This window comes from Mustela erminea, chromosome 7 (genome assembly GCF_009829155.1).
Source record: "Mustela erminea isolate mMusErm1 chromosome 7, mMusErm1.Pri, whole genome shotgun sequence".
In the NCBI taxonomy this organism is placed as follows: domain Eukaryota; kingdom Metazoa; phylum Chordata; class Mammalia; order Carnivora; family Mustelidae; genus Mustela; species Mustela erminea.
The window spans coordinates 62365432-62379096 of NC_045620.1; the positions used below are offsets into that span (position 1 = coordinate 62365432).

Sequence of the window (13665 nt, forward strand, 5' to 3'; positions counted from 1 at the left end):
TGGGCTGCCCATAAAATCTTGGCGGGACTCCTATAATACCAGTGAAAGGTACTGCAGATGATACAGCTTGTGGAAAACAAGTAGGCTGGAAGCAGGCCAGTTTGGAATCGCAGGATCCGTGGCTGGCTCCAACCTCTTCTAGGCGTTTCATCAGAAGAAGAATTAGAATTCCTATGTCTCTCTTCCCAACCTGCCGTGGGAGGAACCGAGGAACCAAGGAACCTGTAAAGGTGGAGGCAGACTGGAAGCCAGCTGTAGCGTCTGACCCACCTGCATTAACCATCCTCCGTCCCACACCAGACTACATCCCTACATTCCCAGCAACCTGCTGACACCCTATCGGTGCAGGTAGCCCAATCCGGACCCAAGCCGACTGTCGCCCTAGAGAAGGCAAGCAAAGGAACTGCTTCTGCGGGGCCTTTGATGGCCTTGAGCCCTTTACACGTGGAATAACCCCAGCGGTCCACACCGCCGGGAGCCGGGAAGAGGCGGGGCTCTCTGGCGCCAATGGGCGGGCAGAAGGGAGCGCGCGTGCGCCCAGAGAGTCAGGCCGGGGGGCGGGGCCAAGTAAAGCGTTCAGGGGACGGGGGCTGGCGAGGTTCATGCTGGAAGCCTTCGCGTCTTAGGAGAACTGGAAACTGGGCAGTGAGGGTGAGTGAACCCTGTAACACCTGGGACCCGGGCTTCGGCCTCTGAGGCCCGTGACCCCAACCTAGGTAATGAGGTCTGTGGGGCAGCACTCAGGGGGTCCGCAGTGGGGCGGGATCCCGGCGCCCCTCTTCCCGGCTGGGGCCCCGGGGCTCCTATCGGGGGACGGCAGCGGCCTGGGTGGGGGTCGCTGCCTCAGGAAGCTCAGCGGGCTGGGAGAAGAGACTCTCTGCTGGAACAGAGGCCGCCGGGGGCTTCGAAGTCAGATGGGTCCAGCTGGGGCCAAGAAGTCCCTGCCTTCTCGGACGACCTGCACGGAGGCCTGGGGCGTTAATCTCTGTCGCCAGCCGGTTTCCCATCTGGGGGATGGAGACAATTGGGTCCCGGGCGGGGCGAGTGGAAGGCAGGGGAAGCGGACCTCCTCTTGTACCCCCTTGCAGCCGGCGCCCAAGCCAGAATCCTGGGCGTCATTCTCCCCTCCCGCGCGACACCCCTTTACCCACTCAGTCGAATCCATCGAACAACTCTCAGGAATTTCCACTTCGCCCCTGGTCCACAGTCTCCCTGCTGCAGCTAGCTCAGGCCCCCATTGCCCCTGGACTACCTCAGCGCCCTCCTGACTTGTTCCCAGCACCTCTTGAACCGCTGTATTTGTAATGTACTGGAAAGCCAGAGCAAGATCTTAAAGCACAGAACTGGTCGTGGCACCAGACGCCTTCCCCCATTCCCTTTCCGTCCTTCAGAGGATTCTCATTGTTCTTCCAGGCTCTAAAACAGAGCTTATATAGGCTGTTCATGAACTCTTTCCTCTTTTTGCCTTACTCTAGTTCTCTTCCCCACTCTGCTCCATTGGATTCGTTCCTCTGGCCACACAAACTTCCTTATCAAATGGACCAGGTATAGTTCCTGCGTGTCCTAGAGTACCAGATTTCAGTACCCGGCCAGCCTGCAGAATTATTCAGACAAGCTAATCATATCCTTCCATCTGCCTCTACTGTGTCTTCAACCTTATAGAGCCTTGTTTAGTTCCTGAATTGGACCAAGTTTCTTAGAGGCTCAGATGTTGGTTACATTGTTTTCGTTCTGCCTGAAGTACTACATTTTAGTAGAAAACATCCTTCTTGTCCTTCATGTGTTACTCCAGGTGTAGGCTGGGGTTTCTTGTGGTACTCCGCAGGTGTCTGTTTACTGCTCTCTTTTCCACCAGGCTGTAATCCTTGTGACAGGGTCCATCTGGGTCAATGTTCTGCCCTCCGTACCTTGTGTGGCACCAGGCTGTTAGTAAAGAGTATGTTGGTTGAATGCATAAATGAAGCTTGGCCGCTCCATGGGCTCCCCAGATAAACATATGTAGATCAAGTTATTGAATGCCCTGCTTTTCAGAACCAGTTTTCAACTCCCCTCTGCCCTCCAAGCCATGTAGCAATTTCTTTGGCCTAGGAATGTTCTATTGTTGCCTTCAGTCCAGGACCAAAGCGGTGGTAAATGGGAAGTATTGTTCAGAGTTTTTCTTTGACACTGATTTTGGGTACAGGATGTCTGGATATTGGTGAGTGTGGTTGCTTTGAGTTTGAATTAATTGAGGGCCACTGGCGTGAGAGAAAATCTGCTAACAGCTGCCACAGTCTTGATGGGAGGAAGGCCGGCTCAAACTCTTACATGCTGATAGGGCAAATGACACAATGGAAGGAGATGGTGGGCCATGCTGGCCAGGCCAGCCCTAGTGGGAGGGCTCCAAAAGGAAGTTATTTTTCCAACTTGGGCCAGATCTGTGATAGGGAACAACATATCTGGGTGCCAGAAGCCAGTGCCCTGAATCAGATCTGAAGGTGTGCTATTCTGGGGGCAGTTTAGCTCGTTGTGTTAGAGTAAGGGAGAGACAGATAAGATAGGCTCCTGGCCCTCATAGAGGGAGGGAAAGAGAACAGTTTGTGACTGTGTGTCTGAGAGGCTGCTGACTAAGGTGGGAGGAGAGAATGACTGGTGTGGCTGGAAGAATCCCCAGACGACTTGTGAACGGGGCCTGGAAGGGAGAGGGAGGATAGATTAATGAACAGTGGGACCAAAGGCTCCGGGCCTGGAACAGGCTGCTGGATCAGCAAGGGGAGCCCTGTTACACTCCAGGCACTGCAAAAGACCCACCACTGAGCATGGCCTGGCACCTTCCTCCCAGGACTGAGGCTCTTCCTTGTGAGGGATGTCTCAAATATGGTTTGGGCTCTGAAGTGGCTTTCAGAAGTCTCTCCTTTGGATTACCCGGCCCCCCCAAATCCTTTTTAAAAAATAATTTGGCCTTTATAATGTCTCAATTATATTTATATTATATATATATACATATATACATGTGTATATATACATATAAAATAATTTGTGGTCTCTATAATTTCTCAGAGAAGGCAGTGAGCCTGGGAACTGCTGGGGCTTATCTACCAGGCTGTTTGCTCATGGTCTTGAACTAAGTCATGGGAGTATGGGTGATGCAACATGTTCTTCAGACAAAAGGGAGTTGCTTCTGTTTCTTTTGGAATGTGACAGTTTAATTTGTTAGGTGACAGATTCCCTGTTTTTGTTGTAGCACTTGGAGGGAGAGTTTCTCCTCCGTGTTTGTAGATTGGGTGTAGACTGGGCTTTTCTTGTGTTCTGTTAGAAATCTGCTACAGTGAACCAAAATGGGCATGTTCAAAACCAGTGGTTCTTGGCCTTTCTTCTGCTTCCCTTGAAGAAGGGATAATGTGGACCCATAGTTATTATATTACTTATCACTTCGTTGCTTTTTGGTGTTATTTAAGTAGAACCTGTCCTTCCTACACACACACACACACACACAATTTGATACATGAAGCCTCTAACCATATGTTTATAGGAATTATAGGTTTTAACCTATATATGGTTTTAGGTGCTATGAGTTCATTGATCACCCAACTGTCTGACAGAGATCTCCCATAAAAAAAGGTTTTATGCTCTTTATGCTCGGTTACATTGATATCAAAACTTGGCAGCATATCTGTGAAGGTGGGAATCCTTCCAGCCCTTAAGGACCATGGCACACAGGCTGAGAACTACCAGCCTTTTTGCCAAGCACTGTGCCTGATGCTGGGAATGTGGATTCAGTCCTTGCCCTCATAGAGCTCAGTCCAACAAGGAGCACTTACAAGTAATCAGGCAGTTTTCAGGGTCTCATTCACAACAGTTGTCAGACAGGACCCTTCTGAAGGGAGGCACTGGGAAGCATATAGGAAAAATGCCTAAGCCAGACTCGGAATTGAAGAAGGCTTGCTGGAGAAAGAGATGCCTACTGTGCATGAGTCTATGGGGTTTGGGAGGAATTGGCTTCTCTCTCTGGTCTCTCCTGTCCCACAACTTCCAGACACGTGGTTAGACCAAGCTGTTCTGTGCTGGCCTGGGCAGTCACTGCGAGGAGTAACTTGAGACCTTGTTTTCAGGTACAGTGGCAGTGGCCTTGTCAGGGTCTGGACAGTTTTATTTGATAAAACTGGAAATGTAGTTTCTGTTCCTGAATTATTTTCTAGAGATGAGAATTAAATGAAAGCTCCCTTTTTTATTCCATCCATACACATTGGAACAAAAGTATGGGGGGTAAATAACATTAAATACATATTTGTAAAGAAAACATGTTTTTAGTAGAAACTTCAGAATTCATAGAAAAGTAAGTAGAAAAATTAGAATCCCATCTTGTAATTCAGAAAATAATATTTAACAGTTTTTAGTCATTTTTTTTTTTTAAAGATTTTATTTATTTATTTGACAGACCAAGATCACAAGTAGGCAGAGAGGCAGGCAGAGAGAGAGAGTGGAGGAAGCAGGCTCTCTGCTGAGCAGAGAGCCTGATGCGGGGCTCGATCCCAGGACCCCAGGGTCATGACCTGAGCCGAAGGCAGAGGCTTTAACCCACTGAGCCACTCAGGTGCCTCTAGTCATTGTTTCATGTATGAAATATGCATATACTTTTCTGCTTACAAAATTATTCTTTTCAGACTTCAGCAGTCTGCTCTTTTTTATTTAAAGTATATTAAAAATCTTTTCTTATTGTTAAGTTTGACATTGCATTATGACATCTCTATATGGTAGTAAGATTAGATGCTGCTTTTTGGCCTTCTGGAAGTTATATCCCAGTGATGGTTGTTCCGTTAGGGAGGGCACTATGGGAGGGGATACTGCTGATAGGCAAAATGGGTTTGGGAAACATTCCCAAACGTTGTAGGGATGACATTCTCCCAGAGTCCCACCTTTTGGGATGGGTGCAACACAGCTACTTCTCAGCGGCAGGTGCAGGGAGCAGAGGTATCAGCAGCTTTGGAGTCAGCTCTGTGTGAGGTGGGTGCAAGGGAATGATTCCTACCTTAAGCTTTCCCTCTACTGCTGTCAGTTTGGGGTGGTGGCTATAGTTGGCCCATTAGAAATCACTGGCCTTGTTACTAGCAGTATCTGCACTACCTTTTGGGAGGTGAATGTGTAGTCTTTGTGTTGGTGGGAGGTCTCTTGGCTGTCCTTCACCTTCCTTTTTGAGGTCAGTCTGTAAGTCTCAGGAAGGACTGGGAATTTCAGTTTAACACAGAGTTAGTTGAGGCCTGCTTGAGCCTTGGTGGGGAATCCTGGGAATAAAGCACTCCTGCCCTCAGGAGCTTGCAGGGGCGCTGACTATGTCTTACTGACCATAGTTCCAGGTCTCTCCAAACTCCATGGGTACTTGATGGCCTCCTAATGTCTATGTAATTCTTCTTTCCAGAGTTCTTCCACAATGGTTGGACTGCATCTGTTGCAGTCGTGGGAGATGAATGAGGCAGGGTTTAATAGCCTTTGCTCTATGTCCCTAAGTGCAGGCCTTCATGTGACCTACCTCATCGTATGACCTGCCTCATTGCTTACGTTAACTACCACATTCCTACCCCGGTCTTGCTCCACTAATTACCTTCCCCGCACTGTGCCACTGGGTGAGCCATTCTGAAATCTAGCTCTGTCTGCTCTCCCACTGACAAATCCTCTGTGGCTCCGCATTCATCCTCCAGCCTCCTTGGCCTAGCATGTGAAGCCATATCCATTATGGCCTGGTCAATCTGTGTGTCCTTTGTCCACTGCTCTGCCTGCTTCATACCCTCTAGGCTTCTCCCAACTGAACCACTTGGAGTTTCTTTCCCACTTTTCTGACCTGCTTCTCGCTCAAACCATTGCCTTAGGCCTTCAGTCCCTGCACGTCCAATGCGTACTCATCTGTCCAGGCCCGAAAATATCCCCAGGTCCATCAGCCTTCCCTGATCTTTCCCTTACCCAGAGGAAATTTCTTCCTCTAAACTTTCAGTTTTTTTTTTTTCTTTAGGACACCTCACTTTGTGCCTTTTTTAGTGTTCAACATTGGAAACATTTTACCAAATTGTAAGCTTCTTATAGGCAGGAATAATCTTCAGATCCCTTTAAGCTCTCATGAGTTGCTTGGCATTCTGAAGGAACTTTAGGAAATGTCATGGGGCCCTCCCACCCCCTACTTGAATGCTGGGGACTTGGAGTGCCCAAGGTCATCCCACAGTCTAGTGGCATAGCTGGCCTTGGGCCCAGTTGGATGTGTTCTCTTTTGTCTTGTTCCATTCACTGAGTTCCTTCCCCAGAAGCACACTGTGTCACGTTTTTGAAAGAACCTTAGCTCTGGTGTTTTCACATGGACCTTCTGTGTTCCCCGCCTCCCAGGTACTGGCGACCATGAGATCTCTGCGGCTGCTCAGAACCCCCTTCCTGTGCGGCCTGCTCTGGGCCTTTTGTGCTCCAGGTTCCAGGGCTGAGGAACCTGGGGCCAGCTTCTCCCATCCTGGCAGCGTGGGCCTGGATAAGCATACAGTGCACGACCAAGAGTATGTATTCAGCCAGGGCTGGGGTCCCAGGGCCTCCCCTCTGCAGCAGCAGCCTGTACCCAGCTGCGATGGCTCCCTCTATCCACACTTCCCTCTGTTATTTGTACGACTCCTTGACATTTTTCAAGACCGATACTCCATAGAACTCCATAGAATGATAGCCATCTGTAAATCAGGCAGTTTTTTTCCACCATTGTTTCACATGTGGAGGATCTTGAGGCCCAGATGGGATAAATGACTTGTCTGAATTTATTCTGTCTCTCTCTCACCACAGACAGACATATAGACAACCGCCCAACACACACATGCACATTCACACTCACATGTGCACACACATTCTCACACACGTACACACAAGTAGTAGTGGCAGAACCCAGGACAGAACTAAGGTTTCTTGACTGACCAGACATTTTTCTTTTTTCATTGGCACATTTAAATATTGAATTATTTGTTGCAACTTTTGTCCTGGGCCCGTTAGCCTCATACATTATTTGTTATCCTTAAATTGGCTCAAAACCATTTTTTTAATTGCTAGCCCCCAAAGTGTTAATGCAGCATTATAACAATAAAGAAGGAAAAACACCTGTAATCTTGCCAGCTTAACAGGGGACCTGTTTGACTTTTTCCCTGCTCCTTTCATGGCCTTGCCTGTGTCTATCATCCTTGAGTGTGCTCTGCCACTCTTTCTGTTTGTTTTTCTGGGAATGGTGAGCTTTAGGATCTTGAACTTTTCAGTCCTTAAGGTTTTGGCATGATCCCAGGGTTGTTTCCAAGAGGTCTGAATCTAATTGTTGGTTTTTAGGCATATCATGGAGCATCTAGAAGGTGTCATCAACAAACCAGAAGCAGAGATGTCCCCACAAGAACTGCAGCTCCATTATTTCAAAATGCATGATTATGACGGCAATAATTTGCTTGATGGCCTAGAACTCTCCACAGCCATCACTCACGTTCATAAGGAGGTAGGTCAGCCGTGACTCAGTGGACAGCATCTTGGAAAGCCTCTCTCCCCTCCTCCCTGCCCCGGCAGTTCAGTCCCCAGTCTTGATGACCTGTGCTGTCCTTGTACAACAGTATTGCTACATCTCCTTTTTCTGCTCACCACTCCATTTTGCCTCTTCCTGTTCGGAGCCCTTTCGCACAAAGGGTGTCCTATGGAGGCAGAAGCCCCAGGGCCTTGTATCTCTGACAAGGGCTACAGGCATTTCTGCTGCACCCCAGAGTTTGAGAACCAGCTCCTGAAAGGCAGACCACATTAAAATGCAGAGGAGGGGAAAAGTTGTTTTATTTGAGAAAGTGGTGAACCAGGGGCCCAAGGGGTCAAGGGACTCAGTAGTAATTGAGGGTTTGTGTGATATTACACAGTTCTCCACACAAAGCCATTTACAGAGCACTTTCAAGTGGGTTAGAGAGCTCGTTTGATCTTTGCAACAGCCTGTGAATCGGCAGGGCGGGCACTGTTATTCCCCAGTTTAGAGGTGAAGGAACTAAAATCAAGACATTACGTCTCTAGGTCTAGTGTCTGTCCCGCTCTGCCGCACTGCAGTGTATAGAGAGGAGGAGAGGCAGAGCTGGGGATGTGAGTGTGCTCCTGTTGGCTGCCAGGAGAGTAGATTTGGGTTTGCTGTGGGGAGCACAAATGGCTCTGTGTGGCAGAATGGCAGTGTCATGGGAAGATCGTTGGCTGAGGGAGGCAGACTGATGGATGTGGGGAGAGACTTGCGTCAGGGAGAGAACCTGAGATTCAGCAGTCCTGGCAGGCCAGGCTGGTGGTGGCTATAGGAGAGCAAAGAGTGCCCACAGGAGAGGTGGCAAAGGAAGAGTCCGCCAGGGACGTGAACAGTGTTAGCTTCGCACTCGGCACAGTGTGCTCTGCTGTATCTGCTTCTGGAGCAGGGCCAGGCCCTTCACCTCAAAGATTGTAACAGGTTCTCCTGGTCAGCAGCACCTTCCTCTTCTTGTTCTGACCCCAAGATGCTGTCCAGGACAGACTGCTTGCACTTTCCAAGGGCGTGCTGTGCCCAGACCTGACGCTTGGGAGAGCCTGGGTTGTGAGTTTGTGGGTTTATGGGAATTAGGAACCTCATAATTCTGTGTAAGCCAGACCTAGGTTTCTACAGCGAATGTGTATTACTTTTGTAATTAGGAAAGCATGAAAAGTAATTATTACAACAAATAAGCAAGGGCCTGCTTTGATTGCATCTTTCTGTTTTTTTTTTTTTTTTTTAAAGATTTTATTTATTCATTTGACAGACAGAGATCACTAGTAGGCAGAGAGGCAGGGAGGTGGGGTGGGATGGAAGAAGGCTCCCTGGCGAGCAGAGAGCCTGATGCAGGGCTGGATCCCAGGACCATGAGATCATGACCTGAGCCAAAGGCAGAGGCTTAACCCACTGAGCCACCCAGGCGCCCCAGCATCTTTCTTTTTAACTGGCAAATAGAAATCTAAATTGGATCGCTGTAAATTGACTCTATCTGATGCATGGTTGTGGATTCTCAGAAGCAGCCACATGCTACACTGAAGGAGCTTTTGGATACGTGAGCACAGACATTTTAGACATTAGCTAAATACTTCCAGTAAAATGTGCGACTCATCATTGTCTAATTTGTATTTTGTAGGAAGGGAATGAACAGGCCCCACCAATGAGTGAAGCTGAACTGATTAACTTAATAGATGGTGTTCTGAGAGACGATGACAAGAACAATGATGGATATATTGACTATGCTGAATTTGCAAAATCACTGCAGTAGGCACTGTTTGGCCATCTAGTTATATGCAAATGTGACCCGTTACAATGTGATCGAACACTTTTGGTAATGCAAAATAACTCATTTCCAACTATTGCTACAGTATTTTGGTAAAAACCTGTAGCAGTTTATTACACTGGGGTGAGAAGGAGAGATCAAGGGCAGTGTAAGAGAAATGGGACATATGCAGCATCCCGTACTGTTCAGTCTCTTACTGGACAAGGGCTTGATTAAAGAATTCTCTTAAGAGTATTGGATAATTGGAGCGTAGTACTCAGGAACTTAACTGTAGAATACTGCTAGTCTCTTGGTTTTCATTCAGGCTACCTGAAAAGTAAGACAAGCTTTGCCAAGTGGACACACTTCTCAGTAACAGTGAAGGAATAGCATAAATGCCAAATGTTTCCCCTGGTGGAACCTGTCTCTTCAGGTAAACGTCGTCAGTATTCTGCAAAGTGTCCCCGTCCCCCGTCCACATCCATCTGTCCATCACCATCCACCCCACCCCCCCACTCCCTGGGCAAGGGAGTATTAGGCTATTTTAAAGCCACTGTATAAGGATACCAGATCCTGAGTTCAGCAAGCCTTAGCTTCTAAATTCTGTATCTTCTGGCACTTTGGAAGGAATACACCATTGACCTACATGATTAACGTTTTTTAGTTTTTCAATATTTTGTAGAACTACTGCCACCATCTTTCTTTTATGTCTTCTTCAGCTTAGGAGAGACCTTGAAGTTAAACGTGTTTTTTATTCTAATCATTAGCAAATGTTTTAGCTTTCTTAATATTTGTATTTAACCCTTGTTTTGAGGGTTTGTTTTTGAAGTTTAGAAACTATATGGAATACAAGGACTGTAACCCTCCTCCTTGGTGCAGCAGGGGATAAAGCTACTAGCTGGTCTTGCCTAAGTGAGTGAGAGCACCAAGCACCAATTGCTGCAAGCTCTATTTAGAAGGAATGGCGTTTAAATTACCTCTTCTAGCTTAAATATGTGAATTCTTTCAGATCAGGAAAGATTAGATAAAGAAGCCTAAAAACTCTTAACAGTGCGAATCTCAATAATGGTTGAAAATGAGAAGCAGCAGCAAATTGTAATTTGGTTTATTGGATGTGATAGTGTGCCGGGATGGAATAGCCAAAATGATGGTTGAATGGGGAAAAAAAACTGCATAGGATTTGCTGTAAGACACATAGAGACTTATTTTCTTTATTAAAGTATTCTTATAAGAAAGCATATGTATTTGTAAAAATGGTTTCCTGTGTCCAAGTATTTGTGCAATCAGAGCTGAATTGTAAACTATTCTTGTAATATCTAGTTATTTTGAAAGATTTATATAATGAATCCTGGATATATGACCAATAAAACTGATGAAACAAAATAAAGAGCAGTTGATTTTGTCCACACGGGGTCTTCACCCACATAAAGGTTTTGTTTAATACAGATGTTTACATGTGCCTATCCTATCACAGGCCCTATGACCCTCCTGGCTGTGCCCTGTTCCTTTTGGCTGGGGTAGATTCCCAGTAATCAGTCACTTTCTCCTTTGATGCATTTTTTCTTTTGAATGAAATCACTTTTTGGACCTTTTTTCCTTGGCAATGTTCAGATTATGATAGCATTGTCTAGCTTAGGAAAATACTGTGTTTTCTCCTGGAGTCTGGCAATGGTTTTTTCTTTGCCAGAAAATTTAATTACATAGCATTTTTGAAAGTCTCCCAGGCCCAAGCAAAAAGTACAGTCTCCCCCGGCGTTTTGGGAATAACACTTTGTTCTGCCATTTGAAAAGGAAAGAAGGAAAGAAAGAGGGTGGGAGGGAAGAAGGGAGGATGGGAAGGAAGATAGTTAACCATTGCCTTCTTTCTCTCTTGCCCCTCAAGATCCTTGGATCTTGCACTGGCCCTTCCTCATCCAGAGCTGCCCCTCTCGGTGGATCTAATGAGGGGCTCACACTTGGAAGAACCTCATACTGTTGGCAGCTAGGAAGGGACTGAGACAGCTGGGGAGGCAGAGAAGCAGATCCTCAGAAGGCAGTCACCCCCATTAAATAGACAAGACAGAGATCGCCTTCCTCCTCCACAGCTAGTTTCTCTGTAGTTATTTCATTCTGGCCTTTGTGGTCCTGTTAAACAAATGTCCCTGGTGGGAGGAGCCTGTGTCTAGAGACGCAGAGACCTTCTTCTCATAATCCCTCCCTCTTGACCTCTTCTCTCCTACACAATACCTTGGCCTTCTCTTAGCCCACCTTAAGGATTTTTCAGAATGTGTCAGGAACAGCTCTGTACTTTCGTTTCCTTATCCCTAAAATGGAGGTAAGTCTACCCAAAAGAGGCAGCCTTATATAAGCATACATTTTGGACTGAGGCAGACCCCGGTTAGACTCCCAGACCTGCTACTCCCCAGCCATGAACTTAAAATTTAGTTTCATACACACACACACACACACTAAGAGAGGTTAAGAGGATTAACAAAGTGAGAGAAAGTGTAGAAAGCGTCTAGTAAGTGCCTGACACTGAAGAGTACTAAACACTGAGTCACCCATTCTTCACTCTGGCTAGAGAGCCTGGGCCCCTTCCTCATTGCAGTGGGGGCTGAAGGGGCTGTGAAGGGATTGAGGACTCCTCAGGGGCAGAGGCTGAAAGATCTCTGCTTAGGTTACTCCATTGAATGTATAGATCATGGATGTCAATCCATTTGTCTGTCAAGGAACTATAGAACATGTTAGGATGTTCTACTATGTGATGTTAAAATTAAATGTGATATCTGTGTGTGCATAATGTCTTTAACATACTCTTATTTTTCAAGGAAATTAAAGTACTGCATTTTGAATGATCTGAAGCTAGTAAGTATTGCTAAATTGTTCTCCAGAAGAGTTGTACTAATTAATATTTCATCTCTGTTGTAAGTGAAGAACCTATTTCCTTTAGCTAGACCCACAGCATAACCTGACAAGCTTCTCTAAACACAGAGGTATGAGACATTAGTACTTTTAATTTTTGGCTAGTTCTGCATTTGTTCATTTGTTGATTCATTCACTGACTGTTTATTGTATGTTTGCCATGTAACCTCTCCAGTCTAGATTCTGGATTTTAATTCCTTCTAGAGAGGAGAAAGAGAAAAGCTTTTTGTCATATTCCAGATTCCCCTGAAGATGTTATCATCAGAGGACACAAATATTCTTCCATAGCATCCCCAATAAAAACAAGAGCTAAATCACATTTCTACCTCAAGAGGAAATCCATTTATCAAGGACCCAACCAAGGATCTAACATTTCAACTATGGAATTAGTAGCAGAAACTATGAATGTTATGTCTCAACTTTTGGATGTCAAAAACAAACGAAACCCAGGACTTCTCCTTTTGGGGAGATGGAATAGATAGACTTCTCTCTATTTCTGTAATGAAGTATGACAAAACCCTGGGAAATTATATATAAAGCAAACATAGGACTCTGAAAGGTGGATAGAACAAGGCAGACTGGTTAGGGACATTGACATGTGAGCAAATTCATGGCGGTGAGTGCTGTCTTGTGTTTGTTTTTTGTTTTTTGCCAAATATACCCCAGACTTGGAGCTAAGGAAGCTGGCAACCCAGGAATTCCAAAAGGAGCATACATAAAAAAGCCCCAACAAAAACCTGCTCTCTAGCCAGGGAATGAAGAAAAGAGCAACCTCATAAGACAAAACTTTCAGACAAAAACTGTTCTATTCCAGCCAAGTGGTGGCCCTGCCAGCAGAGGCTGAGCAGGGAGCCTGGGCTGCCATCCTTCTAGGCTGTAAGAAAGTGTGGTCCTCCTTCCTGTATCTGAGGCGATGCCAGAGGAGGCCAGGTAGGGAGCTGGGACCTTCATTCCTCCCACTCCCTGGGCAGTAACACAGCCCCTCTCTTGCCCACAGGGTCAGTGGAGCGCACATATGGAACCTGGCCCTGGAATCCCACCCCCAACTGGCTGGAGTGAGACTCCCTTCCCCCTTCCTGCTCTGTGTCTGTGGAGGCCTGGTGGAGGGTCAGGACTTTCACCATCCAGTGATAACAACACCACCTCTATCTCTGAGTCAGTAGAGAACCTGTAGGGAATCCAAACTCCTGACCCCGCCCAGCAGTAAGGAGGAGCTGCTGGCCTCATGTATTGATGGAGGCTGAGTGGCGAGTAGACTTCTCCCTTCACCTGTCAGGAAGCAGGCAGCATCTGCCCTTCCCCTGCCACAGCAGTGTCATGGAAAACCAGTTAAAACAGGTTTAAATAAGATCCAGTCTCATTATATAATACAAAAATGCCCCAGTGTAGATAGAAAATTGCCTATCATACCAAGAGCCAGGAAGATCTCAAACCGAAGGAGAGAAGATGCCAGCACTCATAGCAGGTGTTAGAATTATCTGATGAGGGTTTGAAAGCAGTCATGACAAAA

At 46.5% G+C, this 13665-nt stretch overlaps 1 protein-coding gene across 2 annotated transcripts; it reads left to right on the forward strand.

Moving 5' to 3' along the window:
* Nucleotides 1–492: 492 nt before the first annotated feature.
* On the forward strand, nt 493–10637 carry MCFD2 (multiple coagulation factor deficiency 2, ER cargo receptor complex subunit). Of its 2 annotated transcripts, none has more exons than XM_032351845.1 (4): nt 493–651; nt 6349–6509; nt 7312–7471; nt 9129–10637. In XM_032351845.1, the coding sequence occupies exons 1-4, from the start codon at nt 508–510 to the stop codon at nt 9258–9260; spliced, it is 597 nt and encodes a 198-aa protein (XP_032207736.1). In that variant the 5' UTR covers nt 493–507; the 3' UTR covers nt 9261–10637. The 2 variants fall into 2 exon arrangements, with proteins under 2 accessions (XP_032207736.1, XP_032207738.1); XM_032351847.1 differs by having other exon boundaries at nt 626–716.
* Nucleotides 10638–13665: the final 3028 nt, after the last annotated feature.

Coding starts and splice junctions, on each gene's coding strand:
- MCFD2 (XM_032351845.1), top strand. CDS start 508: ATGGGCGGGCAGAAGGGAGCGCGCGTGCGCCCAGAGAGTCAGGCCGGG. Junction 652..6,348: donor CTGGAAACTGGGCAGTGAGG/GTGAGTGAACCC, acceptor CCCGCCTCCCAG/GTACTGGCGACCATGAGATC. Junction 6,510..7,311: donor CATACAGTGCACGACCAAGA/GTATGTATTCAG, acceptor GTTGGTTTTTAG/GCATATCATGGAGCATCTAG.